Source organism: Symphalangus syndactylus, chromosome 17 (assembly GCF_028878055.3).
Source record: "Symphalangus syndactylus isolate Jambi chromosome 17, NHGRI_mSymSyn1-v2.1_pri, whole genome shotgun sequence".
In the NCBI taxonomy this organism is placed as follows: domain Eukaryota; kingdom Metazoa; phylum Chordata; class Mammalia; order Primates; family Hylobatidae; genus Symphalangus; species Symphalangus syndactylus.
In genome coordinates, this window is record NC_072439.2 from 35,884,361 (window position 1) to 35,912,219 (window position 27,859).

The 27,859-nt window shown below is 53.4% G+C and overlaps 4 protein-coding genes across 41 annotated transcripts in view; 2 read left to right on the forward strand and 2 right to left on the reverse strand.

Annotated features, from left to right (window-relative positions):
• Positions 1 to 488, forward strand: part of LOC129466127 (cyclic AMP-dependent transcription factor ATF-7) — a 125,093-nt gene extending 124,605 nt beyond the window's left edge. The window contains exons 12-13 of the mRNA XM_063621480.1: positions 38 to 159; positions 292 to 488. Coding sequence (XP_063477550.1) covers positions 38 to 159; positions 292 to 318 — 149 coding nt within the window. The 3' untranslated portion in view covers positions 319 to 488. The remainder of the gene's footprint in view (positions 1 to 37; positions 160 to 291) is intronic.
• A 255-nt stretch (positions 489 to 743) lies between these two features.
• Positions 744 to 6,974, reverse strand: TARBP2 (TARBP2 subunit of RISC loading complex). Of its 4 annotated transcripts, none has more exons than XM_055249396.2 (9): positions 5,718 to 6,974; positions 4,995 to 5,164; positions 4,052 to 4,154; positions 3,377 to 3,472; positions 2,714 to 2,786; positions 2,370 to 2,487; positions 1,923 to 2,050; positions 1,339 to 1,540; positions 744 to 1,184 (listed from the first exon to the last, which is right to left on the reverse strand). In XM_055249396.2, the coding sequence occupies exons 1-9, from the start codon at positions 5,768 to 5,770 to the stop codon at positions 1,027 to 1,029; spliced, it is 1,101 nt and encodes a 366-aa protein (XP_055105371.1). In that variant the 5' UTR covers positions 5,771 to 6,974; the 3' UTR covers positions 744 to 1,026. The 4 variants fall into 4 exon arrangements, with proteins under 4 accessions (XP_055105371.1, XP_055105373.1, XP_055105372.1 ...); XM_055249398.2 differs by having other exon boundaries at positions 4,995 to 5,159; positions 5,718 to 5,849; XM_055249397.2 differs by lacking the exon at positions 5,718 to 6,974 and adding an exon at positions 5,471 to 5,602.
• A 390-nt stretch (positions 6,975 to 7,364) lies between these two features.
• Positions 7,365 to 26,486, forward strand: MAP3K12 (mitogen-activated protein kinase kinase kinase 12). Of its 6 annotated transcripts, XM_055249159.1 has the most exons (15): positions 7,662 to 7,744; positions 19,418 to 19,591; positions 19,691 to 19,899; positions 20,223 to 20,406; positions 20,597 to 20,788; positions 21,362 to 21,520; positions 21,670 to 21,828; positions 22,642 to 22,750; positions 22,987 to 23,096; positions 23,284 to 23,400; positions 23,521 to 23,658; positions 23,817 to 24,441; positions 24,628 to 24,698; positions 24,785 to 25,058; positions 25,714 to 26,486. In XM_055249159.1, the coding sequence occupies exons 2-15, from the start codon at positions 19,455 to 19,457 to the stop codon at positions 25,810 to 25,812; spliced, it is 2,583 nt and encodes an 860-aa protein (XP_055105134.1). In that variant the 5' UTR covers positions 7,662 to 7,744; positions 19,418 to 19,454; the 3' UTR covers positions 25,813 to 26,486. The 6 variants fall into 6 exon arrangements, with proteins under 6 accessions (XP_063477530.1, XP_055105134.1, XP_055105129.1 ...); XM_063621460.1 differs by lacking the exon at positions 7,662 to 7,744 and adding an exon at positions 7,365 to 7,379 and having other exon boundaries at positions 19,418 to 19,899; positions 25,714 to 25,872; XM_055249154.1 differs by having other exon boundaries at positions 19,418 to 19,899.
• Positions 26,172 to 27,859, reverse strand: part of PCBP2 (poly(rC) binding protein 2) — a 29,656-nt gene continuing 27,968 nt past the window's right edge. For 25 of the 30 annotated variants that reach the window (XM_055249213.2, XM_055249209.2, XM_063621508.1 and 22 more), the window contains one exon: positions 27,387 to 27,595. In XM_055249213.2, coding sequence (XP_055105188.1) covers positions 27,559 to 27,595 — 37 coding nt within the window. In that variant the 3' untranslated portion in view covers positions 27,387 to 27,558. Of the gene's footprint in view, positions 27,596 to 27,859 lie in introns of all 30 variants that reach the window. The other 5 variants (XM_055249204.2, XM_055249207.2, XM_055249205.2 and 2 more) reach the window with 1 other exon arrangement.

Sequence of the window (27,859 nt, forward strand, 5' to 3'; positions counted from 1 at the left end):
TTGCCCATCTTCCTTCTCTGAGACCTCCTTGGCACAGGAGGAAGACAGCGAACCCCTCCCACCACAGGATGCCCAGACCTCTGGGTCACTGTTGCACTACCTGCTCCAGGCAATGGAGAGACCTGGCCGGAGCCAAGGCTTCCTGTTTCAGCCCCAGAGGTGAGTCTGAAAGGGACACAAGCGTGGCAGCGGCTGGGGGTGGAAAGGGCAGGAGGCAGAGGAAGAGAAGGAAGGGGGCTAGAGAAGGGAGACTGTGGGGACCTGAGGACAAATCTTCCTAAGGTTTGGCAGAAATACCCAGGGATCCTGGAGCAATGAACGGCTGAGTCCCCGGGCTGGAGAGGGGCTGAATTCCCAGTTCTGGAGCCTGGCTGCCCCTCAACGCTTTGGGAAGAAGTGACATGTCATCCCTTGATATGTCTGCATGCAAGATCCACACCCAAAAGTGTCAATGTTTGCCCCCCAAATAAAATTGTCTGGCTTCTGAATCCATGTGTGTCTGTGTGAGACTTTACAGGGCTGGGTGGAAGCCCAAGGGCAAGAACCACCACCCTTCTCCTCCACCAAACCCAGCCCTCCAGCAAGGCAGCTGACAACATTCCCCGAGGCCACTGCACCCAGCCTCCTCCCACCAGAAAGGAAAACAGGAGAATGGCTGGACAGGAGCTCAGGGAAGGCATACAAAAGTAATCTGGTGACCTCCTCTGCTATCCACACTGCTCAGGGAAACAGAAGAGAAGGGCTTAAAAATCCACAAAGCAGCATATTTATTCCAGGCTCTAGTAGACAGCCCCCTGATTTCATTCCCATTCATCATCACCAATAAAATGAGGACAGATCCTGGGCTGGCTGAGGCTCTGTGGTCCTTGGCTCCTTGCCCTGTGCCTTCTCAGCTTCAAGGCAGGCAGTCTGTGTCAGAGGTAGAGATGGCACCCACAGAGGGTACCAGAGCTGCGCAGATACATGAGCCCAGAGGCAGAAAGAGCAGGGAGCAAAGGGTGCATATCCATGAGTCCAGCTGGGGCTTCACTTGCTGCCTGCCATGATCTTGAGGTACTGCAGGGCACGGCGGGCAGCCTCACCACGGGCTGCCTCCCTGGTGGTTGCAGAGCCATGACACACAGTGGCCGGCTGGGTGGACAGTTCCACCAGGCACTGGCAGAGTCCACTCAGGCTCAGCTCCTCTGGAGAGCAAGAGAGAGGAGGGAAGCAATGTTGGGGGAGGTAGCCCTGGGGAGGCAGCCCTGGGGAGGGGTATGTTCACGTTATCATCACCCCCTTCTACTTGCTCCGGGCCAGCCCCCACCATCCCCCAGCTCGCTCCCCAGCTAGCCATACCAATATCCAGGTAGCTGACGTGAAAGGCCTGCTCCTCAGAGAGCTCACTGAGGACACGGCAGCAGGCAGGGCCTAGGGCACCCAGGGAGCCCAGGGAGCAACTGCGGAGGGACAGGATCTTCTCTCCTACTGAATTTCGCAGAGAATCCCAGGTGCAACCTGGGCCCCGGTTTCGAAGACCATCCAGGCGAGAGCCCACACCCTGTCAAGATGGGAACAGTGAGAAAGATGAAGCGAGAGACTGGGACCCAGGCATTGAGACATTCAACGTCAAAGGAGAACAAAGCACAAAGAATACTTCCTCCAGCTTGCCTCCCCCGAGTCAATCCCTGGGTGGCCCCTTCTAACTACCAGGCCCTGGGCCAGATGGCCAGGCATCCCTCCTCATCCCAGTAACAGAGCTACAGAGTGGGCCTACAGTCAAGGCTGAGTCGGCCCCAGGAACCCTGGGTCTGGTAGGAAAACTGGCAGAAGCAGACCTAGGGCCCAGAGAGGCTCACTGCTGAGTCACAGACCCAAGTCCCTGGAGCCCTGCCCTGGCATGGAGGATGGGCCAAGGCACCCGGCCCACATGAGCCACTCACAATGGAGAAGTGGTCATCATCAGGCTCCACCTCATTGCCATCCCGGGCATCCAGAGGCACCGTGTGCACTCGAAGCAGCATTTTGGCCGCCGCATTCCGCTTTGCCAATTTTTTGGAAGTGCCACTCCCTGCATGTGGAGAGAGGGCTGCTGGGTTATGATTCCCCACAGACCCAGTGCTTCCACCCAGGTCATACTTGGATTGAGGGTCCCCCCAGAATGTCAACTGGAAAGGGGAACTCAAGACCTGCCCATGCACCTGAAAACCTGATCAGCCAGAGAGAAGGGGACAAATAGGGTGCCAAGAAGCTAAAAGGAAGGGGCTGAGCCAGGGACTGTGAAGCTAAGAGAGCAAGGGGTGTAGCAGAGTGAGGCCAGGAGCTGCTTTGGGGCTGGGGCCAGAGTGCTGCGGGAGAGGAGTTGTGAGAACCCCTTCCTGCCCAGTTACCAATCTCAATGAAACGCTCCACTCGACAGGTCATGGTGAATTCTTTGCGGTGGGCTGGCCCGGACTCCTGGGTCACTGTGTACTCCGGCAACCGCCAGCCTTTCTGCACCACCAGCTCCTTGGAAGGGAGACACAGGGTGCATGAGGCTGAGTGAAAAAAGGCTTCTCACACCCACGCTGGTCCCCACGCAGGAGCCTCAGACTCTATGTGAGAGGAAGGAGAGGGGGGTTGAAAGGGCCTCAGTACAAGGAACTGCCCCTACCCCCAAACACACATAACCTTCCCTCATGGCCCCTGGCTCAAGGGAAGACAGGCATGCATGGGAAATGAGGATGGGACACACCTGCAGAGCACCAACGGGGTTGCACTCAGACTGCTGAGGGGAGACAGGGGGCTGCAGTTCCATGGGGGGGCTCCTGAAGGAAAAAGGGCACACGGCCAAAGTTGAGGTGAAGGGTTCCATCTGAGCCTGCCCATGAGCTCCAAACCTAACCACTACTTTAGATTCCCGACTACCATCTCCCGATTCCCACCTGGCAGGCAGCTGTCTGTCCACACATCTAGCCTGCTCCCTCCTGCTCTAGCCGGCTTCCTTCCCACTCCCACTCAAGGGAGGCCTTCTCCAGGCCCCAGCCCATTTCCATTCTGGAACACTTGGGTATCATCTAAGCCAGGACAGTGGGAGAAGAGCTGTATTTCCAGTCCCAGAAGTGCCTGATGGGCCTCAAACACAGAACTGACGTGGTCAACCCAGCAGAAAATGGGGCCTGCAAGACCCTTAAACATGGTCGAACATCATCCATAAGGCTATCTGAAAATCACAAATGACCTCTTGTCCCAAGAGCTTACCAGCTGCTGTGATTTCTTCAAGTTCTGGTTCCCAACTATTCCATTCTGTTTATTCTCAGACTTCCTCATGCCTGACCAGCTTGGGTCCAAGGACTGAGGGACCAAAAACCAGAACCCCTTCCTCCACCCACCTCAGGCAGTCAGGGGACACAGATACCTGGTTAGGACAACAGATGGAACTGGGGTAGCAGCTGCTGCAGCAGTAAAAACCGGAATGTCCTCAGGCAGTGAAGAGTCTAGGGGAGAAAAAGAACTTCCCGAGGGGAAGGGGGCCTTTGATTCACACCCATGTATAGGGGGAAGAGCGGGGTGGGGGACCCACATCCTCCTGACCTCCCGATCCCCTAAGAGAACTTCCAAATTGAGCCAAAGAATCAGGGAGGCTCAACCAACAGCTTCCTCCTCGGATCCTTTGCTGCCAAACACCGGCAAAAAGACTGAGAAAAAGAGAGTCTCAGAGAAGAGGGTATCTTTGTACCCAAGAACCAGAGGAGCAACAAACTCCAACCTGTGCGTGAAGGAAGGACATCTTGCTAGAGGAGGTATGTTGGGGAGTAATTCCCTTTAGCCTCAGCCTCTACCCCTCTCCCTCCCTAACCCAGGCCCCAACCTACTGCCACAACCCCTCTATGGGGCTAACCAACCCCTCCACCCCAAGAATTCTTCATAGCAGCAGAAGCCCTGGAAAACCCTGTTCAGGTCCAGAGGGACTCTCAGGAAGAGGCCAGGTCAGGATGGCTAAGTGTCACCCGGCCAGGCCTGGGGGCAGAGGGGGTGGTGCAGGGCCTGGGTTCCTTGAAGGGCTTCTGGGATGCCTCGGTTCCTCCCTCACCTGCTGTCCTCCAGGGCCGGCTCCAGCATGCTCCCCCCTTTGAGGTGTTTGAGGGCCACCTCAGCTGCCTTGTGCTTGGCTGCCTTCTTGCTGGGGCCCTGACCTGAGAGAGGGGGCATGGGCAATACTGGAGGTCACTGGAAGGACGGGAGAGAAATCAGCATCCCACAGCCTCTCTCCTCATAGCCAGAGGGAATCAATCAAGCCCCTTCTGACCAACCTCCCCCTGCTGAAGACTGGAAGTGTTTCACTAATTGCTGGAAGGAAGAGCCCTTATCTTTCCATTAGCTTCCAGAATTAAGCCATGCCAAGCTGGACTTCTGAGCTCAAACGCCTTGGGTGGACTTCTGAGCTCAAATGCTTTAATTTCCTTTGCAAAGCACTTTCTTTTCCCTCAATAAATACAGAGAGCTGGAATAAGAGAGGGTAGGCTCTGGAGTAAAAACCCCACTCTGCCACATACTAGGCATGTGACCATGCACCAGCCATTTACTATCTCAAACACTCAGTTTCCTCATATTCAACATGGGCGGGCGGGGGGAGGAGTTGGGGGGGAATACTACCACCTACAATCACTGGTTAGACTGAGGTTTAAAATTAAATGGGAATTTGGTTAAGCACCGGGAACAGAGCCCAGCAGGCCAGGCACTCACTCCCCCAAATACTCCACTGGGATTTCAGTTATCTTCTCTTACTTTTCCTCTAGGGTGATGGGGATCTGCCAGATCATTGTGGCAGTCCTGCTCGCTGCTCTAACTCTCCCACGTCCTACCCACCTTCTTACAGCCCTGTTCTCCCAATCCAGTCAGTAGCTTTTCCCCTGAAATCTCTCCTTCCCTCACTGGCCTTGGAGAAAAGGACTGTGAAGAGAGAGACTCCAAGAAACAAAGCCATGGGGACCTGCAAATGCACACCCCAGCCAGGCTGCCCAAGCCTTCCTCACCAGTGCAGCTGGTGTCGCCAACGGTGACCCGGAAGGTGAAATTAGGCTGGTGGGCTTGGCCCTCGGCTTTGAGAAGGTCGTACACAGGCGTCTTCCCTATTCTGGTCCCATACTCCTGCAGAAGGCTGATCGGGGTCTTGCCTGGGTTGGCGGCCAGCATTTGCTCTATACTGGGGGAAGGGGCACAGACCCACATCACACCTCCCCTCTCTGCACCCACCTGGCCAAACACTTCCATACCAGACCTAGGCACATTATGGGGGACATAGGGTCCAAGGAACCCCAGGCAGTCTAGCATCCATTGGCTGGGTTCCAAGTGGAGGTGCAGGCTGGAAAAGTAGGGCCCACTACCCCAAAGCAAGGGGGGGAGAATGCATTGCTCCTGCCTCAGTTAAGGTGGGCGTGATCCTGTGCCCCAATGCAGGTTGAAAGTGCACACCCCCTGACACAGTGCAAGCCAGGAACCCAGTACCCACCAAATGCACTGAATGGGGGGGCATAAAGCCCAGTGTTCCAGTGCAGTCTGGGAACCGGGCCAACCCCAAACTATTTAGAGCTGGAGGCAGCAGCCACTGCCCCGGTGCACGCCGGGAACCACTGCCCACTGCCCCAGTGCTTGCCGGGAACAACCCTCAGGCCAGGTGCATGCTGGGGCCGCGCCGCTACTCCCTCCGCACAGCCCCACGCTTTTGGCCCTGAAGGAATCGGTACGAGACGGCTCACCTAGGCAGCCCGCAGCTCGTGGTAGTGCCGGAGCCTTGCTCCTCTTCACTCATTCCCTCCTCCGTCCCCGCGGGCGCCACCGTGACTGCAGCCTCCACGCGCCCCAGTACACAGCCGACGAGCTAGGGCCGGGGCCAAGCCCGGAGTCGCGGCCGGTAGGGCCCGCCGCGGGGCACGCTGGGATATGGAGTCCCCCGCCCACCCTACTTCATGAGCCTCCATCTGGAGAGGAGCTATCCGCCCCACAACCCTCTGCGTGGCTCGCCCGGGCAGGCTGCACCGCCTTCTGGGAGGAGCGGGCCCTCCGCCGTCGCTTCTCGAGAAGGCCGTATTTTTTCGTTTGTAATACCGTCACGCCTCCTTCCTTCCGCGCCCCCTCTCTCCCGGGCCGTGAGGCTGTGGACATGCGTACTAGCGGAGGGGAAGCCGCTGGGTAGGGAGGCGGTAAGGACTCACTTGGGCACGGAGCCTTTTGGATCGCGAGAAAACTACAGAACCCAAGAGCCCGCGCGCCATCTTTGTCGCAGCTGGAGAGGCAGGGTCAAGCACGCACGAGAAGCTTCATGGCGTCATTGGTTACTCCCATTGCGTTTACTTCCCCTAGGCGCATTGAAATTGGTTACTTCGACTAAAGGGGCGGAGACAAGAAAAAGTCAGCCCCCCCTGACCCCGCCTCCTTGATGAAGGAAGGTTGTGATTGGTCCGGAGAGGCTGCCGTCGGATCCTGGCTCTGCGGTCTGGGAGGGTGGGCCTTACCTAGACGCCAGAGGGGACCGATCTCTGTTTCCGCAGGGCTCTGGAGCTGGTGCAGGTTTAAGTCCGTCTCAGACAATCCCCTCAACCCACAGCCTAAGCCCCTGGCCCTTGGGCCTCCGTGACACAGAACTTGCTTCCTTTTCCTAGGTCGTCCTTCACCTCCCTTCAGGTTTTGCTCCTTTTGTGAAACCTTTTTAGAACCGCTCTAGTGAACCTCTCTTTAATTGGCCAGGCAACCTCTGGGGCCTGATAATCAGGCTGTAGTGTGGGACGACAGGATTAGAAGGACTAGGCACCTGGTGGTCTTGTTCCCTCTGCCATGAGTCTTGGGTCTCTCAGCTGAAGAGAGCAAAAGTGAATTTTGGCCGCCTAAGACTGATCTGGGTGTTGAGCAGACGCGCATTGTTTAGTCCTAGAGCCCCATTGCCTCCTCCCCCAAAGTTGCACAACCACTGGGCTGAGGGAAATCTTGTGACCTTGAAGAGAGAAAGGGAGATACCACATTTAAAAAAAAAAAAAAAAGGTTCTAATGAGTGTTCTGAGAAGGGGTCAAGAAAGAGATGTCTTACTCTGAGCCGGGGTTAGAGGTCCAGAGGAATCTTGAAATGATAATGAGGGGTCATCCAGGAACACTGGAGGAGGATGGGGCCTAGAGCCGAGTGAATTCCAAGTGGGTGAAATTGGAGTGAGCGGTGACAATCAAGGGAAGGAGAGCTGGCAAGATCGGTATGATAGGGGGAGCAATGCCAGAGCGCTAGGGATCCCAACTGAGGGGCTGCTCTCTCCGATGCAGAAAGGAGTCTATAAGAAGAGTCATAGGGGGTTCCTGTGGAATCAGCCTAAGGCCTGAGGTGGGACCTCCATAGGACACCGCCAGCAGGGAGGCGCGGGGCCCAGGCGGGCCAGGTACGAGCCTGGAGCGCGCCGGATGGCAGCAGCGGGCTCCTTTAAGAGGCCGGCGGCTCCATCGCAGCATCCCCCGCTCAGGGCGTGTCCGTCCCGGGGGGCCAGGGGCGGGGGCCCTGGAAGGAGCGGGAGTTCAAGCCGAGCAGGGACGGGGCTAGGGGTCGGGGGGTGGGGGCAGAAAGCTGAGGCTGACACCCGTGCATCCGGACACCGCACGAGCATCGCCTGTGACAGCGCCCCGGGTCCGGTGGAGGGCAGCGGGGGGAGGAGGGAAGGAGGAGGAGAAGGAGGAGGAGGCGGGAGCAGCATCCGGAGCGGAGCTGCAGCAGCGCCGCCTTTTGTGCTGCGGCCGCGGAGCCCCCGAGGTGAGAGCCTGGCCGAGTTGTGGGGGGGTGGGGGACAGGGATGGGTCCGGGTCCTGGGATCCGGGCGTGGAGGGAGGGTCGGGATGCAGATGTGGCCTGGTGCGGGGTGGTGGCGTGGGGATGCTGAGGCTGTAGGGATGGAGGAACTGGGGACCTGGACCCGACGCCCGTGGGGCTGGGAAGGAAGGGAATGGAGCGGAGGGACGCCGCGGCCCAGCTTGGAGACGAAGGGCCTCCAGAGCTGGAAAGGACCGTATTGGGGTGGGGTGGAGGATGATTGGGGGACAGACTTAAAGGACAGAGGGCAAGAGAACATCTCCTCCCACTCATCCTCAGGAAGAGAGAGAGGGAAGGAGGAGGGAGAGTTTTGGCCCCCTCTAGGGAAGGAAAGGAAGGGCAAGGACTGATATACCCACCATCTCCACACACACACACACACACACACACACACACACACACACTCACTCTTAGCAGGCTGGACCTGAAGATTAGTCAGAGAGCACCTGTTCCTGGATGCCCAGGCGTTGGTCCCCCTCCCCTTCCAGCTGTGATCCTCCTAATCCCCTCCAGCTGTGGCATTCACCTCCATCCAGCTGTTGCATCCTCCCCTCCCCCATTCACGTGTGGGTTTCTCCCTCCTCTTTCTCTCCATCTCCTCTGGCTCCCCTAACCCATCTCCCCCAGTCAGGCCCTCCAAAAACCTCCTCCCTTTCCCACAAACACTCCTCAAACTCATTGGCTTAAAAATAAACAAGAGTTGAGACTTGCTGGTAACTAAGGCCTTGACTGAGAGGTGGGAAGAGTCAAGGCTCTGTAGACAGTGGGAGGAAACAATGAGGTGTCCCTTAGAATTAAGGGAGGAGTCCTACCTTGTAGATGCTCATCTGCTGCCTTTTTCAGAGGAGCGTAGGTGAGTGGCCTCCAATCAGAAGGGAGTGCACATGAGGTCTCCTCACCCCACCCAGAGTCCTCTCAAGCCACAGTCAGTGCGTCCCTCTAAACACATTTCCCTTGCAGTTCTCAAAGTGGAGTCCATTGCTCTAGGAGCTCTGAGTTTCAGCCAGAGGGTCCTACCAAGCTAAGGCTAACAGAAAGGATTTAGGAAGGAAAGGACTCAAGTGCCCCCTGAGCCTTCCTGTCCAGACACTGAAGTTTCTCTGAGCTTTAGGGCCCCACTCCCTCCTATCTCACAGGTGAAAAAAAGTGTGTCCCCTGAAGCGTACCATTCATCCACTCACTCCCCTTGTTAACTGGGGTAATGTTGGGAAAACCCCAGCTCTCATCATGGAGACACCAACTAAATATCCATCCCAGTTATGGACAGAGGAGGCAAGAAGTTAGACAGGGCTCAGGATTTCCTAGGCTTCCTTATAGCTGAGGAGGGCAGAACCCTTCTAAAAACCAATTGCTTTTCCCCTGGTGGTGACACTGTGGTAGGATCGGCCTTTTCTAGGAAGAGGACTCTTGGTTCTACCACTCACAGCCCGGACTGTCGTAATCCACAGTCCTCTCTCTCCCCTGCCTGGATCTGGAGAGAAAGAAGGAATCAACCCTGTAAGAAGTCCTTGCTAGGGTGGACTGGAGATCACCCCTACATTCAGGTCCTCAGCCCTACACCAGTCAAGCCCTGGGACCCCCAGCTGCCATGCTTCCTCCAGTGAGGTGGAAATGTCTGCCCCTCACACCTGCCACTCATCCATTCACTCACACTGTTGACTGAGGTGATGCTGGGAAGAAGGAGGATACTGTTGAGAAGATGCCAGCAGGGGACATAGGGGCTTCATGAGGGCCTGGCCACAGAGACTGGTCTGTCTGGTTCACTGGCTCCCAGAAGGACTGGGGTCATATGTGTGCATGGAGAAGGTGAGGAGACTGTGACAGTGAACAGATTCCAGAGGAGGCTAAAGATCATTCAGGATAGAGCCCTTGCCCTTTGGTTTCTTCATTCTTTGGTCTTTTTTTCCTTCTCGTTTCTCCACCTCCCTTTCCATCTGTACCCTCCCTACTGGCACTTGCTTTGAGAAAGAGAACAAGGGAAAGAAGGGAAGGGAATCACATTCATAAAAAACTTACAAGTGTGTGTTAGGCACTTTTCATATGGCTAATGCTTATAGAGAGCTTCCTGTGTGCCAGGTCCTGGGCCAAGAACTTTATTTTGATTGTCTTAATCATGCCCTTAACAAGACCAAGTGAGATAGTGTTATCATCATCTCTGATGGAGGAGAAAACTGAAACTTAAGTAATTTGTTTAAAGTAAAAAAGTTAGTATGTGGCAAGAGGTAGGATTTGAACCCAGGTCTGACCCAGAACCTGTGTTCTTACCCACCACATTATGTACTGCATTGCCACTGTGGGACATAGGTACCACTGTCCCCGTTTAGCAATGAAGAAACTGAGGTTTATTGAAAAGTCTCAGGCCAGGTCACCCAACTGGCCAGGAGCAGAGACAAGACCTCAGGAAGCCACTCTGATTTTGAGGCCTGTGTTCTCTCCTCTACCACCTACCCTCTCCCTATTGCACAACTGTCCTAATAAGCTAAGTGAAGGAATGCATGAGCAGTCCATCAATCTTATTTTCTCTTTTACAATTTAAATGTTATGTCTTACTTTAAAAGCAATTCAAAGTTGTTACTGAAATACTAGGAATATACATAAACCCAAAGGAGAAAATTAAAACACTTACAATTCCACCTACCTAGAAACTGTTGTTATACTTTGGTATTTATTCTTCCAGATTTTTAAAAATGCCCATCCCATTGAGGAACTATTTGTTAACATCCGCTGAACTTCTTCCTGGTCTATCTGAGGTCCTAGGTAGGAGGGACTCCTTAGGCCCATCCTACCCTGCTCTTGCCCTCCCCTTCCCCGAGGCCTCTATGGGTAAGGCTGAGGGGTGATCCAGGGCCACATGATCAAAGGGAGGATCTTAGCAATATAGCTGCTTAAGAGAGCAGATTCCAGAAACAACTGGCCAGGGAGTGAGGATGGGGTGCAGAAAATCAGGCCTTCACCCTTAGTCCAGAGGAGACAGAATGGCAGGATTTACAGAGGAGGGACTGGTGATCTGGTAGAGGAATGACTGCGGACTCCAGCACAATCACTAGCACTGTGACCTGGTTCTACTGGAACCTGAGATCACGGTTTATCCTGGGAAAGCAGAAGGTCAGAGACCAAGTCTTCAGCCTCTCCAGGATCCACAAAGAAAGACCTGGTGTCCAGCCAACCAGGAAGACAAAGCAAGGAGGAAGCTTGCTGCTCCCTGCACCCCTTCCATCACCTTACTTAACCTTCACTACCCCAATAGGGAGGGTTGGGCACCACAGAGAGATTACATTCTTTAAACTAACTGGTGGCAAAACTGGGATTTTAGCTCTGATCTCTCCAAATCTGAAGCTGATTCTTTTTTCCTAAATAGTACTGTCCCTCCCTTCCCTGAACCCCTTCACTGCCCACCCCACTGGAAGAAGTGTGGCAGCTGGGGGTCTCAGGGCTTGATTTACCAATCAAGGACCCGAATTTAGGGGTGATCTCCAGTTTTCCCCCAAGTTCTCAGGGGAACTCATTTCCCTCATGAGGGCACTAAGAAAAGGGATAGTTCTTTCCATCTTGGGATCCTGGGGCCAAGACCACGGATCCTGAAAAATAGAAAATAAAAACAAGCTGCAGGGCACAGTGGTTCACACCTGTAATGACAACATTTTGGGAGACCTAGACTGGTGGATCATTTGAGCCCAGGCGTTTGGAACCAGCCTGGGCAACAAAATGAGACATGGTCTCTACAATTTTTTTTTTTTTTTTTTGAGACGAGTCTCGCTGTGTGGCCCAGGCTAGAGTGCAGTGGCGGGATCTCGGCTCACTGCCAGCTCCACCTCCCGGGAGGCGGACTACAGGCGCGCCCGCCACTACGCCTGGCTAATTTTTTGTATTTTTAGTAGAGACAGGGTTTCACCATGTTAGCCAGGATGGTCTCCATCGCTGGGATTACAGGCATGAGCAACCGCGCCCGGCCTTTTTTTTTTTTGAGACGGAGTCTCGCTCTGTCGCCCAGGCTGGAGTGCAGTGGCGCAATCTCGGCTCACTGCAGGCTCCGCCCCCTGGGTTCACGCCATTCTCCTGCCTCAACCTCCCAAGTAGCTGGGACTGCAGGCGTCCGACACCACGCCCAGATAATTTTTTGTATTTTTAGTAGAGACGGGGTTTCACCGTGGTAGCCAGGATGGTCTCCATCTCCTGACCTCATGATCCGCCCGCCTGGGCCTCCCAAAGTGCTGGGATTACAGGCATGAGCCACTGCGCCCGGCCTTTTTAAAATTTAGTCTGGTGTGGTGGTGAGTGCCTGTAGTCCCAGCTACTCAGGAGGCTGAAGGGGGAGGATCACTTGAGCTCAGGAGGTTGAGGCTGCAGGCAGTGAGCCGTGATCGTCCCACTGCACTCCAGCCTGGGCAACAAAGCGAGACCCTGTTTCAAAAACAATACAAGCTGCAGCCAAGGGGACAGGAGGCATGGCCACGATTGATCAGAGACCTTTATCCTCTCAGGGTTTCAAAGCTTGCAGAGGTGGAATTAGGACTCCAAAGTCTTGGGTCTCCTTTCCCTTTGAAGACTCCCCTTCCTGCCCCCACTCACGAAAGGGAATCATCCTCCTTTTCCTGAGTAAAAAATGAGGTCTCAGACAGTGGAGAGCACTCAGTGTGAGAGCCCAAGATTTAGGCAGATGACCTGGCCTCTGAACTGAGCCCCTAAGAACACCGAACAGCTTGGCATTGACATTCTGTTGTTATACAAGAAGGAGCTAGAGAGAATTCAGAGAGTTTACCTGCCACAGGCTTCCAAAATCTCAGGCCAGAGAACCTAGAAGGTGGGATAGATGGGGGGTGACTTCCTACCCCACTCTACCCTGTTGCCTCCTTATGGAGTCACTTTGGGGCCACCAGCAAAGCACTGAATTAGGGCCTGTTGGGTGTCCAAAGAGCCTCCTCCCCTGGCAGATGTATGGCTTAGAGATCATTCTGTCCCCTCACCCAATGTGAGGCAGAAGCACCATCGACACTTGGTAGATATGGTTGACAGAGTGAGTGACAGAGAGACCCACCCTCCTGTCACATTGCTGCCCTTCCCCCATGCTCTGCATAATTGATAACGGAGAGAGAGCTCCCCTCCCCCAGGGTGACTGAACGTCTGGGCCAGGGGCTTCTAGCCATCCTAGACGCCCCTCCAAAGCTCTGGCGCCAAGGCCCAGCCAGGGGGCAGTGGGACACAGCTGGCAGGTCAGAAATAAAGGAAACAGAAAGGGGTATGTGTGTGTGTGTTGGGAGAGAGGAATCTCCACTTTACTATAGCTCCCAGGGGCAGCAGCTTTCCCTCCACTCCAGGTCAAATGTGGAAGAGCTGTCATTAGCCTGAGATCTTTCCCTTGGTCCCACCTCCTACTTCTTCAGCTATCCCCATTACCGTAAAAGACAAACAGGTGAAATGGCTTCTCTCCTTCTCTCCCCAGCTGCTGGCCCTGGATAACAGAGGGGCCTCTGGGGAAGCCTGGTGAACTGGAGGGAGGCTCGGCTGGCTGCAAGTGTCTCTGAGCATGTCACCCTTTCTATGCCTAAACCACCTAGTCGTCAAACAACCAGATGACGGCTGAAAAATTCCTTTAAAAAGCCAGGTGTTGTGTCTACTCAAAGCTCGGCTTCTAGATAGGAAAGGAGATGGGTATTCTCCGTGTTTCTCACTCCCCTTTCATCTCCATTTTCTCAGGGTCCTCTGCTTTTCCAAACAGCTTTTCAAGCCATCCTTCTCGGGGTTGACTCCGCTTGACGCTGCTCCGGTGTCTGTATATGTCTCGGCTCCTTCCTCCTTCTCTAGCTGTACCTTTCGCCTTTTCTGTGCCCTGTCTCCCTCTCATTTCCTGCTTTCCTTCCCTGTGGTACCGCACCCCCAATGCCAACCCCACAAGTCCCCTCCTGCCAACACCCGACGCCTCAGCCGAAGATCTCTCTGCATGCGGGGACAAGGGAAGGAAGGGAACACAGATGGGGCAGACCGCTGGGTGGGGGTCCGCACCTAAGATCCTCGCAGCCATCCCGGCAACCAGCCACCTGGGCCGGCCCAGGTCAGGGGCGGGGCCCAGGCACAGCCCCGCCCCCACGTCTCGCTCACGTGATCCAGGGCTAATCTTGTCCTGGTGACTTCACGCGCCGCCTCGGGCCCAGTCGTCATGGTTACGCCGCAGCGCCCAGCGCTTCCCCCAGCCGGCCGTGTCCCCTCCCCTTCCCCACCCGGACCACCCGCTTCCGCCGCCGCGGCCCCCGCCCCAGCCACGCGCCACGTGACGGCCGGGAAGGAGGTCGGGAAGTGGGAGGGGGCGCTGTGGCGGTAACCCCTTCCTCTCCACTTTCAGCGGCCCTGACTTGGGCTTCGGCCTTCCATTGCTGGTGACCAAGCTGTCCAGGGGACGGCCCCGGCTCCTCCCCGAGGGCTCCAATCCCGCCATCCCTCCCTCCTGGCCTGCCAGGCGAGAGCGTCCCAGAGTCTTGGGCCTTGTTTCTGGGTGGTCCAGAAGCGAAGCCCAGGGTTGCGGCGGAGTGGGAGGTGGTGGGGGCGGGCGGGGAGGGAGGTTGGCGGGGGCAGGCAAAATCCCTTGGGTCCTCCAGACGAAATTCTCCCATATGTTGGCACTTTACTTGGTCTGTGTTTGTCTGTAATTTGCATTGCAATCTACACCTTACCTCTTGAAGCCACAAATACCGCATGGGATATGTTGGGGATTTGGAAGCTGAACTTTAGAGTGATTTGTGCTTTCTGGGCCTCAGTTCTCTCAAGAATATAATGGCACCAGTAGTACTTCCTTCACCTGGCTCTTCTGAGGATTCAGGGAGCTAATTTTGTGTGTGTGTGTGTGTGCGCGCGTGTGTGTGTGTGTGCGCGCGTGTGTGTGTGCGCGCGCGCGCTTGCGTAGAGAGAGTGTGCGGTGCTTAAGGCGATCCTCCGGGGTGGGTAGAGCAGTGGTTCCACCTTACCGAGCACCTTCTGCGTGCCAGGTGCTGTTGCAAGCCATGGTTCCCTTGTGATGCGAAGTCGTCTCTCTAAAGGCTCTCCAGGCTCTCAAAAGAGCCAGACGCCCGACCACATTGTCCCTCCAGTATAATGGGAACCATGATAGAGGACGCATAGCGGTTCTGTGTCAGCCCAGAAGGCGCATTAACCTAGAGCGGATCAGGAAAGAAGGACGTCCAGGATAAAGTGACACCTGGATAGAGATGAGAAGTGCCTTCCAGGCTGGGGGTGAAGCTTGAGCTTCTTTTTCTTTTTTTTTTTTTTTGAAACAGAGTCTTGCTCTGTCACCCAGGCTAGAGTGCAGTGGCACAATCTCAGCCCACTGCCACCACCACCTCCTGGGCTCAAGCGATTCTCCCACTTTAGCCTCCCAAGTAGCTGGGACCATAGGCATGCGCCACCACGCCTGGCTAATTTTTTGTATTTTTAGCAGAGACAGGCTCTCCCCATGTTACCCAGGCCCATGTTGCCCAGGCCGGTCTCAAACTCCCGAGCTCAAGCGATCCGCCCACCTCGGCCTCCCAGAGTGCTGGGATTACAGGCGTGAGCCACCGCGCCCAGCGGAGCTTGAGCTTCTTAATAGCTATGGCCTTGTGGGCAGGTTAATACCTCTATGCCTTAGTCTATGAAACGGGGCTAATAATGCCCAGCTTACAGTTTTGAGGATTAAATATGCAAAGTGCTAATGCACCTTTACCAGAAGCTAACAAAGCTAAATACTTACTAAGCCTTTTTGTTTTTCTTTTCTTTTTTCTTTCTTTTTTCTTTTTTGAGATGGAGTCTCACTCTGTCGCCCAGGCTGGAGTGCAATGGCATGATCTTGGCTCACTGCAACTTCCGCCTCCCAGGTTCAAGTGATTCTCCTGCTTCAGCCTCCCAAGTAGCTGGGACTACAGGTGACCGCTGCCCCACCTGGCTAATTTTTTGTATTTTAGTAGAGACAGGGTTTCACCATGTTGCCCAGGCTGGTCTCGAACTCCTGAGCTCAAGCAATCCTCGTGTCTCGGCCTCCGAAAGTGCTAGATTACAGGCGTGAGCCACTGCGCCCGGCCATAAGCCTTCCTTAAGTTAGCCATTATCATTGGGTGTCCTGGTTCAAAAACCTGAGGTGGCTAAGTTCTGGTGTTGGTGGGGGCGGTTGTTTTTTCTTTTGTGACAAGGTCTCACTCTGTCACTCAGGCTGCAGTTCAGTGGTGCAATCACTGCTCACTGCAGCTTCACCCTCCCAGGCTCAAGGTATCCTCCCACCTCAGACTCCCGAGTAGCTGGAACTAAAGATGCACATCACCACACTCGGCTTTTTTTTTTTTTTTTTTTAAATGGAGTCTCACTCTGTTGCCCAGGCTGGAGTGCAGTGGTGCGATCTCGGCTCACTGCTCAACCTCCACCTCCCGTGTTCATGCCATTCTTCTGCCTCAGCCTCCCAAGTAGCTGGGACTACAGGCGCCCGCCACCACACCCGGCTAATTTTTTGTATTTGTATTTTTTAGTAGACAGGGTTTCACCGTGTTAGCCAGCATGGTCTCGATCTCCTGACCTTGTGATCCGCCCACCTCGGCCTCCCAGAGTGCTGGGATTACAGGCATGAGCCACCGTGCCTGGCCCGCTAATTTTTATATTTTTGTAGAGATGGGTTTTCACCATGTTGCCCAGGCTGGTCTTGAACTTCCAGGCTTCAGTGATCCACTTGCCTTGGCCCCTCAAAGTTCTGGGATTAAAGGTGTGAGCCACCATGCCTGGCCCAATCTGTTTTTTGTTGTTGTTGAGACAGAATCTTGCTCTGTCGCCCAGGCTGGAGTACAGTGACGCGATCTCGGCTCACTGCAACCTCCTCCTCCCAGATTCAAGTCCTCAGCCTCCTGAGTAGCTGGGACTACAGGTGCCCACCACCACACCCGGCTAATTTTGGGGATTTTTAGTAGAGACAGTTTCACCATGTTGGCCAGTCTGGTCTCAAACTCCTGACCTCAGGTGGTCTGCCTGCCTCGGCCTCCCAAAGTGTTGGTATTACAGGCATGAGCCACCACCCCTGGCCCCCAATCTGTTTTAGAGAGATCCTTCTGAAGGAGCTGGGTGGAGAATTGGGGGTAGGGAGGGCACTTGGAGACCAGCTGTCCTGGGCGAGGTGAGGACAGCTAATGAGGCTTGAACTAAGGCAGTAGCAGTGGGACTAGAAAATAGCATGCATTGGGTTAGAGCTTTACAAATCTAGGGTGCTTGCTAAATATGCTGATTCCAGGCCTACCACCCTCACCCCCCAGGAAAAAGTCTTCAAGGGAAAGCCCTGGTAATTATTACAAGAACTATCAGAGTTTCCCAAGCCTCTTTGTGTGCCTGTGTAATCATCTACTGAACCCTTCTAGATGTAGATTCCTGCCACCCCTCCCCCACTGCAATTCAGAATGTATGGCAGTCATTTCCAGACTAACCCAGGGGCTCATGGAAGGACCCTGCTAGCTATGAGGAACAATTAGACGGATGCTTGTTCTTGGGAATCTTCAAATCTCAGGATCTGGTAACTGATAAGTGTGGAGTGAGCTGGGAGACCAGGATGGCTCCTGGGGCCAAGTTCTGGACAAGTCTGGTGTAGGATTAAGGGTTTGCTGTGCCTTAGTGACAGCCAGTTTATTCCTTTGTATAGCTGAGGCTCAACTACAGCTCGCCTGAGGTCACATAGCCATTATGTGGCAGAAGCAAGTCAGGATTTAGGGTTTTTGTTTGTTTGTTTTTTGAGATGGGGTTTGGCTATGTCACCCAGGCTGGGATGCAGTGGCTTACTGCAACCTCTGCACCTGGGCTAAAGCAATCCTCTCACCTCAGCCTCCAGAGGAGCTGCGACTACAGTCACAGGATCACCACGCCCGTTGTTTTGGGTTTTTTTTTTTTTTTTTTTGTATTTTTGGTAGAGACAGGCAGGGTTTTGCCATGTTGCCCAGGCTGGTCTCAAACTCTTTTTTTTTTTTTTTTTTTTTTTTTTTTTTTTGAGACAGAGTTTCACTCTGTCGCCCAAGGCTGGAGTGCAGTGGTGTGATCTTGGCTCACTGCAACCTCACCTCTGGGGTTCAAGCGATTCTCCTGCCTCAGCCTCCCGAGTAGCTGGGATTACAGGCGTCCACCACCACGCCCAGCTAATTTTTTCTTTTTAAGTAGAGACAGGGTTTCACCATGTTGGCCAGGCTGGTCTCGAACTCCTGACCTCAAGCGATCTACCCACCTCAGTCTGCCAAAGTGCTAGGATTACAGATGTGAGCCACCGCACCCAGCCAAGGTCTCAAACTCTTGAGCTCAAGTGATCCACCTGCCTCAGCCTCCCAAAGTGCTGAGATTACAGGCATGAGCCAACACACCGTGCCAGATTCGGGTTTTTTAATGGTTGCTTTTTATTTATTTATTTTTTGAGACAGAGTTTCGATCTTGTTGCCCAGGCTGGAGTGCAGTGGCGTGATCTCGGCTCACCAAAACCTCCGCCTCCCGGGTTTAAGCGATTCTTCTGCCTCAGCCTCCCAAGTAGCTGGGATTACAGGCATGTGCCACCATGCCTAGCTAATTTTGTATTTTTAGTAGAGATGGGGTTTCTCCATGTTGGTCAGACTGGTCTCGAACTCCTAACCTCAGGTGATCCACCCACCTCGGCCTCTCAAAGTGCTGAGATTACAGGTGTGAGCTACCGCGCCCGGCCTAGTGGTTGCTTTTTAAATAGCACCCAGCTATGAACTGGGACACATCACCAAAGCCTGGAAAGTTTGGGGAGCAGGGGATGGGGCAATGGAGAAGAGGAAAGAGGAGACAAGACCTTGTTTGACCCCTGGGAGAGCTGCTAGACTGAAGGGAGGGCCAAGGGGGATGAAGCAGTGGCCTTCTGTGAGTGTCTGCATCCCCATTGGCTGCTTCTGCCTTTTTCCCCACCTGTGCTGGGGGGACACAGAACTCTGTGGTTACAACCTTCACTTACCTTGGAGAGGCCCAGGAGTGTGTCTTAGAATGAGGTTCTCACCTGAGTTGAGTGTTCCTGAGAGGGCCTCAGCAGTACCGTGTGTAAGTACCTGGGTGGGAGGCCCGGGTGCATCGCCTGTATGTAGGCAGCTCAAGAATGCTGTCCAAGGGTGTCTGAAAGGTTTACCAGCATCCTGTGTGTGCTTCAATGTGAGGGAGGTCTAGGTGTTACTATTGTGTGCCTGAGGTTGACCCCGAGGTAAAGGTGTAAATGTGAGACCCTCCTGATACCTGTGTGTGCCTGTGAGTCTCAGGTGAAAAAAATGTGCTGCAGCAATGAATTAGTCATCTTACAGGGAGAAGGGAACTCATCTGTTACCATTATACTTGAATTTGAGACATATTTTACCAGTGCGTACCCATGTGGGGCTGTTACCTGAGAATGATACCCAGGTACGATACCTGTCTACCTATTACTTGCCTTACTAACGTGTCTGAGAGGAAGCCCGTGTATTAGATTTCCTAAGATGGGTCAAGGTGCAATTTGGAGGGGCATGGGAAACGCAGCCACAAGTGTTACCTCCAGCAGGGCTACTGTGAACCCAGCACCCCAATCTGTGCCTCTGGGGTAAGCGTCCTAAGCGGGCACGCCTGGGGCTTTAACACCCCCTCCTTCCTTCATTCTCACAGGGCCCAGTGTTCACCATCATACCAGGGGCCAGAGGCGATGGCTTGCCTCCATGAGACCCGAACACCCTCTCCTTCCTTTGGGGGCTTCGTGTCTACCCTAAGCGAGGCATCCATGCGCAAGCTGGACCCAGACACTTCTGACTGCACTCCCGAGAAGGACCTGACGCCTACCCAGTGTGTACTTCGAGATGTGGTACCCCTTGGTGGGCAGGGTGGGGGAGGGCCCAGCCCCTCCCCAGGTGGAGAGCCGCCCCCTGAGCCTTTTGCCAACAGTGTCCTGCAGCTACATGAGCAGGATGCAGGGGGCCCAGGGGGAGCAGCTGGGTCACCTGAGAGTCGGGCATCCAGAGTTCGAGCTGACGAGGTGCGACTGCAGTGCCAGAGTGGCAGTGGCTTCCTTGAGGGCCTCTTTGGCTGCCTGCGCCCTGTCTGGACCATGATTGGCAAAGCCTACTCCACTGAGCACAAGCAGCAGCAGGAAGGTAGGCCACGTCCTTGTGGGAGCCTCCTCCCTGTTTCCCTGAGCCCGAGGTCTGTTGGTCAGCTCCACTAAAGTCACGAAATGGTCCCTTCCCTCCCCATGGCCCAGCCCTAGTCCCTTAGCCATCCATCAGCCTCTAACTTCCCAGCTTCTTTTAAGGCCACCCATTCATTCCTTCCCTGTCCCCTCAAGCCTTCTTCTTGGCCTATTTTTGGTTTCTGCCTCACCCTCCTTAAGTCAATTCAGCCAACCCAATGCTATCCCGTCCCTGGCCTTGAGTGTGGCTCCGTCTGAGGCTTGTGGCACTGTGCCTCCTGCCCACAGACCTTTGGGAGGTCCCCTTTGAGGAAATCCTGGACCTGCAGTGGGTGGGCTCAGGGGCCCAGGGTGCTGTCTTCCTGGGGCGCTTCCACGGGGAGGAGGTGGCTGTGAAGAAGGTGCGAGACCTCAAAGAGACCGACATCAAGCACTTGCGAAAGTTGAAGCACCCCAACATCATCACCTTCAAGTGAGGTCCAGGGCAGGGGCTGGGTGTTGGGGATACTATGCTAAGGCCTGGTACCCTCCTGGGCAGTGGGACCTACCCCATCCTTCCCAGAGGAGACCCATAGGTGGAATGGGTGGGAATGGGGGTTCCAGGTATGAATCAGGTGAAGGCTGAGCCAGCTGAGGCCTTCATACCATTGTTTGGCTCCCAGGGGTGTGTGCACCCAGGCTCCCTGCTACTGCATCCTCATGGAGTTCTGCGCCCAGGGCCAGCTGTATGAGGTACTGCGGGCTGGCCGCCCTGTCACCCCCTCTTTACTGGTTGACTGGTCCATGGGCATCGCCGGTGGCATGAACTACCTGCACCTGCACAAGATTATCCACAGGGATCTCAAGTCACCCAAGTGAGTAAGCAAGCAGGGAGCAACAGATGTGCATGCAGGTGACGCACTCAAGTCAGTGTGGCCTTCTCCCCACTTCCAAACCGTGCCCTAGGTCCATGTGGCCATCTCAGAAACCTCTTCCAAGTGACAGTCCCATCTCAGGAGGGCTGTAGTGAGCCCCTCACCTTTGAGTGTCCCAAATGCTTTTGAACTGAAAGGCAGGCCGGATGCAGTGGCTCACGCCTGTAATCCCAACACTTTGGGAGGCCAAGGCGGGTGGATCACAAGGTCAAGAGATCGAGACCATCCTGGCCAACATGGTGAAACCTCATCTCTACTAAAAATACAAAAAAATTAGGTGTGGTGGTGGGTGCCTGTAGTCTCAGCTACTCAGGAGGCTGAGGCAGGAGAATCACTTGAACCCAGGAGGCAGAGGTTGCAGTGAGCCGAGATTGAGCCACTGCACTCCAGCCTGAGTGACAGAGTGAGACTCCATCTCAAAAAAACAAACAAAACCTGAAAGGCAGAGTTGCTGCAGAGTTAGATGAGGTGTGTGGAGGGGTGTGGACCCCAGCTGACTACACTCTTTACCAGCATGCTAATCACCTACGACGATGTGGTGAAGATCTCAGATTTTGGCACTTCCAAGGAGCTGAGTGACAAGAGCACCAAGATGTCCTTTGCAGGGACAGTAGCCTGGATGGCCCCTGAGGTGATCCGCAATGAGCCTGTGTCTGAGAAGGTCGACATCTGGTGAGGACTAGGCTGAAAACCGAGAAGAGTGGGTGGCCAGCCCTGGGGGGATTGCGGGCAACTTCTAGGGCTTGAGCACAAGTGATGGGCCCGTAGCAACCAGGACCTCTGGAGGAACCCCCTCCCAAGTGATGTCCCCTCATCCCTAGGTCCTTTGGTGTGGTGCTGTGGGAACTGCTGACTGGTGAGATCCCCTACAAAGACGTAGATTCCTCAGCCATTATCTGGGGTGTGGGAAGCAACAGTCTCCATCTGCCCGTGCCCTCCAGTTGCCCAGATGGTTTCAAGATCCTGCTTCGCCAGTGCTGGTAAGGATGGCCTGGGCTGGGATACTGGGCCTGGAGAAGTTGAGAAGCACGGTAGTACTGATGGACAGCCAGTACATAGAACCCTAGGTGGCCAAGTTCAGAATCCTTAACAGGGGAAGGGTGTCAGGGCTCCCAGATGTGGCTCCCCAAGTACTGAGGACTCAGGATGTGGATCTAGGCAACTGCAATCTAGAACTCAGAAGGGCTGGACTGACCAATAGATGGCAGGGGTACATTTAATTCAAAGAGACTGACTTGCATCTGAATCAGGCTCATGCTACCTTCTGAGCTGAGTCACCGGGGGCAATTGGATCTACTCTGAATCTGTTTCCTCATCTATAAAATACACTTAACGATATCTGCATTCCTGGTTTGTCATGAAGTGCCAGTGAGTGCATACAAGGAAGAAGCAGCATAACCACCAAGCATGGTTGGTTGCGCCTCAAGTAAACAACCTTAGAACACAGAAGGAAAGGGCCCCAGACCCTCATTTGGAACCTAGACCCAGGGAAGTTTGACGATTGCTAATCTGTCACTGAGCATTTCCCAAAATCTGGTTCCTTCAGAAAAGGCTTTTATTTTGGGAGACAAGTTGGAAAATATGGGGTTCAATAGGTTTCCTTACTGCAGGATTTTGACACACTAATGAATAGTGTGTAATATTCCGTAGAGACAGTTGACCATAAGTTCTTTTGTCACAGAGTACATTCTAGGATTGGATTCTCCAGGACACACTTTGGGAAAGGATGCTCCAGTTCCTATCTGGTCCTCCCTCAAATTCTCCCCTCTCCTTCCTAACTCCGTTCCTTTCAGGAATAGCAAACCGCGAAATCGCCCATCATTCCGACAGATCTTGCTGCATCTGGACATTGCCTCAGCTGATGTACTCTCCACACCCCAGGAGACTTACTTTAAGTCCCAGGTGTGCTGTGGGTAGGAAAATGAATACCTAACTCCCCTTCTTTGCAGAGATGATGCCATTTGAGGGGGAGGCTGGGAAACGGGTTGAGTGGGACTGAAGAGATTGGCTCTTAGAGGGCTGAGTCAATCCACTCCCTTTTGCTCCAGCACACACATTAGCAGTGGTGTGGGCAACCTGCAGAGCCTTTCACTGGGTGAAGGGATGGCTCTCACTCTTCATCTGCTCTCCACCTATAGGCAGAGTGGCGGGAAGAAGTAAAACTGCACTTTGAAAAGATTAAGTCAGAAGGGACCTGTCTGCATCGCCTAGAAGAGGAACTGGTGATGAGGAGGAGGGAGGAGCTCAGGTGAGTTCCTGTTCTTGGGGAGGCGATTTTACCAACAGGAAGGACTATGCACCCAGTCAGCTCCTACCCAGCCCCAGGGCGGGTGGAGGGACTATGAAAGGACTGTGGACAGGAACTCTGAGACTGCGATCTATTATGGCCCTAGGTGAACCCAGTTCACTTTGGGGAACCTTTCTGCCTGTTGCAGACACGCCCTGGACATCAGGGAGCACTATGAAAGGAAGCTGGAGAGAGCCAACAACCTGTATATGGAACTTAATGCCCTCATGTTGCAGCTGGAACTCAAGGAGAGGGAGCTGCTCAGGTAACCCTACCTGTCCTTATGCACCAAGCCCTGGAGCTGTGCCTGCCTTAGAGGTCCTACTGAGACTGGGGTGCCCCTTCCTGGTCATTTGCCCAGCTGAGAAGGTGCCTGGATCTTTAGGCGAGAACAAGCTTTAGAGCGGAGGTGCCCAGGCCTGCTGAAGCCCCACCCTTCCCGGGGCCTCCTGCATGGAAACACAATGGAGAAGCTTATCAAGAAGAGGAATGTGCCACAGAAGCTGTCACCCCATAGCAAAAGGTGGGACATGAATACTGTGGTTCCAATATGGCAAGAGGGATACTGAAGTAGCAACAGGTATTTAGCAGGGAGATGTGTACTTTAGTGTCCAAGGTTAGGGAGTCCTTTGACTACATAGACTTGGCAGTCTTAACCTTTTACTTTTCCTCTCCTTCCAGGCCAGATATCCTCAAGACAGAGTCTTTGCTCCCTAAACTAGATGCAGCCCTAAGTGGGGTTGGGCTTCCTGGGTGTCCTAAGGGCCCCCCCTCACCAGGACGGAGTCGCCGTGGCAAGACCCGTCACCGCAAGGCCAGCGCCAAGGGGAGCTGTGGGGACCTGCCTGGGCTTCGTACAGCTGTGCCACCCCATGAACCTGGAGGACCAGGAAGCCCAGGGGGCCTAGGAGGGGGACCCTCAGCCTGGGAGGCCTGCCCTCCCGCCCTCCGTGGGCTTCATCATGACCTCCTGCTCCGCAAAATGTCTTCATCGTCCCCAGACCTGCTGTCAGCAGCATTAGGGTCCCGGGGCCGAGGGGCCACAGGCGGAGCTGGGGATCCCGGCTCACCACCTCCAGCTCGGGGTGACACCCCACCAAGTGAGGGCTCAGCCCCTGGCTCCACCAGCCCAGATTCACCTGGGGGAGCCAAAGGGGAGCCACCTCCTCCAGTAGGGCCTGGTGAAGGTGTGGGGCTTCTGGGAACTGGAAGGGAAGGGACCTCAGGCCGGGGAGGAAGCCGGGCTGGGTCCCAGCACTTGACCCCAGCTGCACTGCTGTACAGGGCTGCCGTCACCAGAAGTCAGGTAAAGTATGGGAAGGCTCCCAAGCTCTTTCCCTTTTTCCTTATTCTCCCTGGGGTCCAAGTCTAATCCCCCACATTATGCTCAACTTTAAGCCATTCCCTACTTCACCCTTTGTAACTGTTTCCTTCTCCTGGATTCTTAGTGACCTCTATCCACTTCTGACCAGTCCCCCCATCTCTCCTGCAGAAACGTGGCATCTCATCAGAAGAGGAGGAAGGAGAGGTAGACAGTGAAGTAGAGCTGACGTCAAGCCAGAGGTAAGTGATGGAGTACAGGAATTAATGGCATTCTTGTTTTCTGCTAGAGGCAGAACCAAGCTGTAATCCCCCTCTTCAACATGTAGGTGGCCTCAGAGCCTGAACATGCGCCAGTCACTATCTACCTTCAGCTCAGAGAATCCTTCAGATGGGGAGGAAGGCACAGCTAGTGAACCTTCCCCCAGTGGCACACCTGAAGTTGGCAGCACCAACACTGATGAGCGGCCAGATGAGCGGTCTGATGACATGTGCTCCCAGGGGTCAGAAATCCCACTGGACCCACCTCCTTCAGAGGTCATCCCCGGCCCTGAACCCAGCTCCCTGCCCATTCCACACCAGGAACTTCTCAGAGGAGAGCGGGTGAGTGGCACAACAGCAACGAGCAGATATTGAACACGGAGAGCTGTAAGCAGATGCCTTGTCTTTTGACAGCTTTTGGGGAGACAGCTGCACAGGCCAGAAAGTACCATAAAGAGCAAATATCCACGTGATGGAATTTCAGAAGCCTCTTGCACAGAGCATCTATTACGATGCCTGACCAGTAGCTTGTATGTAGCTATAAATTGCAGCCAGGGAAGGATTCTGAAAGGAGTCTGACACCTTGGAGAATGGCCTGAGCAACTGAAATCTGGAAGGAATAAAATCAGTAAGCTGGCTGGGCACGGTGACTCACGCCTGGAATCCCAGAACTTTGGGAGGCCAAGGCGGGTGGATCATAAGGTCAGGAGTTCAAGACCAGCCTGACCAATATGGTAAAACCCCATCTCTATTAAAAGTAAAAAAATTAGCCGGGTGTAGTGGTGCATGCCTGTAGTCCCAGCTACTCAGAAGGCTGAGGCAGAATTGCTTGAACCTGGGAGGCAGAGGTTGCAGTGAGCTGAGATTGCGCTACTGCACTCCAGCCTGGGCGACAGAGACTCTGTCTTAAAAAACAAATCAGTAAGCCACTGGCTATTAAAATGACCCCAGTAAAGAACCCCAAGGAATCTCACTCCATTTCTACTCTTTCTCACAGGGCCCTCCCAATTCTGAGGACTCAGACTGTGACAGCACTGAATTGGACAACTCCAACAGCATTGATGCCTTGCGGCCCCCAGCTTCCCTCCCTCCATGAAAGCCACTCGTATTCCTTGTACATAGAGAAATATTTATATAAATTATATATATATACATATATATATATATATATATATATGCGCCACATAATCAACAGAAAGATGGGGCTGTCCCAGCCGTAAGTCAGGCTCGAGGGAGACTGATCCCCTGACCAAGTCACCTGATAAACTCCAGGGACACTGGCAGCTGTGGAAATGAATGAGGCACAGCCGTAGAGCTGTGGCTAAGGGGCAAGCCCCTTCCTGCCCCACCCCATTCCTTATATTCAGCAAGGGTTGTCTTTATATTCTTTATCCCCAAATAATAGGCGGTGGGGGGACGGGGGGTGGGAGGGGCAGGAGAGAAAACCACTTAGACTGCACTTTTCTGTTCCATTTACTGTTTACACATTTTGCACTTGGGAGGAGGGAGGCTAAGGCTGGGTCCTCCCCTCTGAGGTTTCTCAGGTGGCAGTGTAACTCATTTTTTTGTCCCACCATTCATCTTCTCTGCCCAAGCCCTGTCTTAAGGCCCAGGGGGAGGTTAGGAGACTGATAGCATGTGATGGCTCAGGCTGAAGAACTGGGGTGCTGTTTAAGTCCCTGCTTTTATCCTGGTGCCTGATTGGGGTGGGGACTGTCCTACTGTAACCCCTGTGAAAAACCTTGAAATATAACACTCCATGCAGGCCCAGCTGTTGAGGGTTTTCTTGATGAATGAATGGGGTACCATACATGGTTAAGATAAAGCCTTGGGCTCCAGACTTTATCTGAGGTGTCTGGAGAAGTTCTCCTGCCCCTCTACTTTTTTGCATCTACTCTCACTAAATGAGTATAATGTGAAGCCCCAACTTTCTAAAATTATAGGAATAAATGGTAGCAGATACATTCTTCTAACTTGTTATGGAGGACTATAAATGAAGTTACTAAAAACAATAGACTGAAATTTTTAGTTTAAAATATGCAAGCCTGAACAAGGGGACCAACATTCCCAAGAAACTGGAACCCAAACTATATGATCAACTGCTTAATGTGTATGCCATGTATGTCATGTGTCATTCCTTTCCCCCACCCCCCAGTGGAAGTGCTTGCCTACTCCTAGGACAGGTAAGTCCTAGGAAAGTCTAATCCTCATCTTTTGGGTGCAAGTTTTATAAGGGCCAACCAAGCATGGAGTCAGGCAAAAATAGGATCAAGGGCCACAAAAAAAGATGGAAGTGGTAAAATAGAAAACATCTTAACCAGAATAAAGGCTTCCATTCAAAACCCAAGAAGGGTCCTTTGAGGGATAAAAGATACAAAAATAACAGCAAGACAAGAGGAATAAAACCCACATGCATCACTGTGGCATCCAGTTTCTATTCACAAAGAAAAAGCTCCAGTCCATCTTTTAATTTTTTTGAAAAATTCCTGACATTACAGAACTAAACTGAAATGTATTAATATTCCACTCTTACATTTCCATGACAAACAGAAAAATTCATGAGCCAAAAAAAAAAAAAACAAAAAAACCAAAAAAAAAAAAAAAAAAAAAAAACCAGGGAGAAGCTTATAAAACTAAATATGGATCTCAGCATCAACAGCTGAACAGAGAAAGGAATTAAAACGCTTTAATTAAAAAATCACGAGTGGATGATAAAGTGTGTAGAAACTGAAAATTTACAAACTATTTAAAACCTGGAATCGCTGACTGTTCAGAAACTACACAGATGGATCATGGGTGGTGGTGAACAGCAGAAAGGGATTATGGATGAATCTGCATTGTTCTAGCTGCTCCCCATGCCACCCGTCTCCGAGGAAAGCCTGTAACACAGAAACAAGAACTCAGTTAGTTTCCCCAGTGCTCAGCTGCACCTCATCTCTACCTGGTTCATGAAACGTGATGAGTAAATAATCAGTGCTGGAGTACCAAGGGAGACATTTTAAGGTTTCTGAAATTTACCAGTACCATGATCCTTTAATCCTTGCAATCCAAGCACGTGGAGGTCTATCACCTCAGAACCAAGGGAAACAGCCCTTGGTTATCAAATGTCCCTCAAACTATGTTCTCTTTTAGTTCCACCTCCA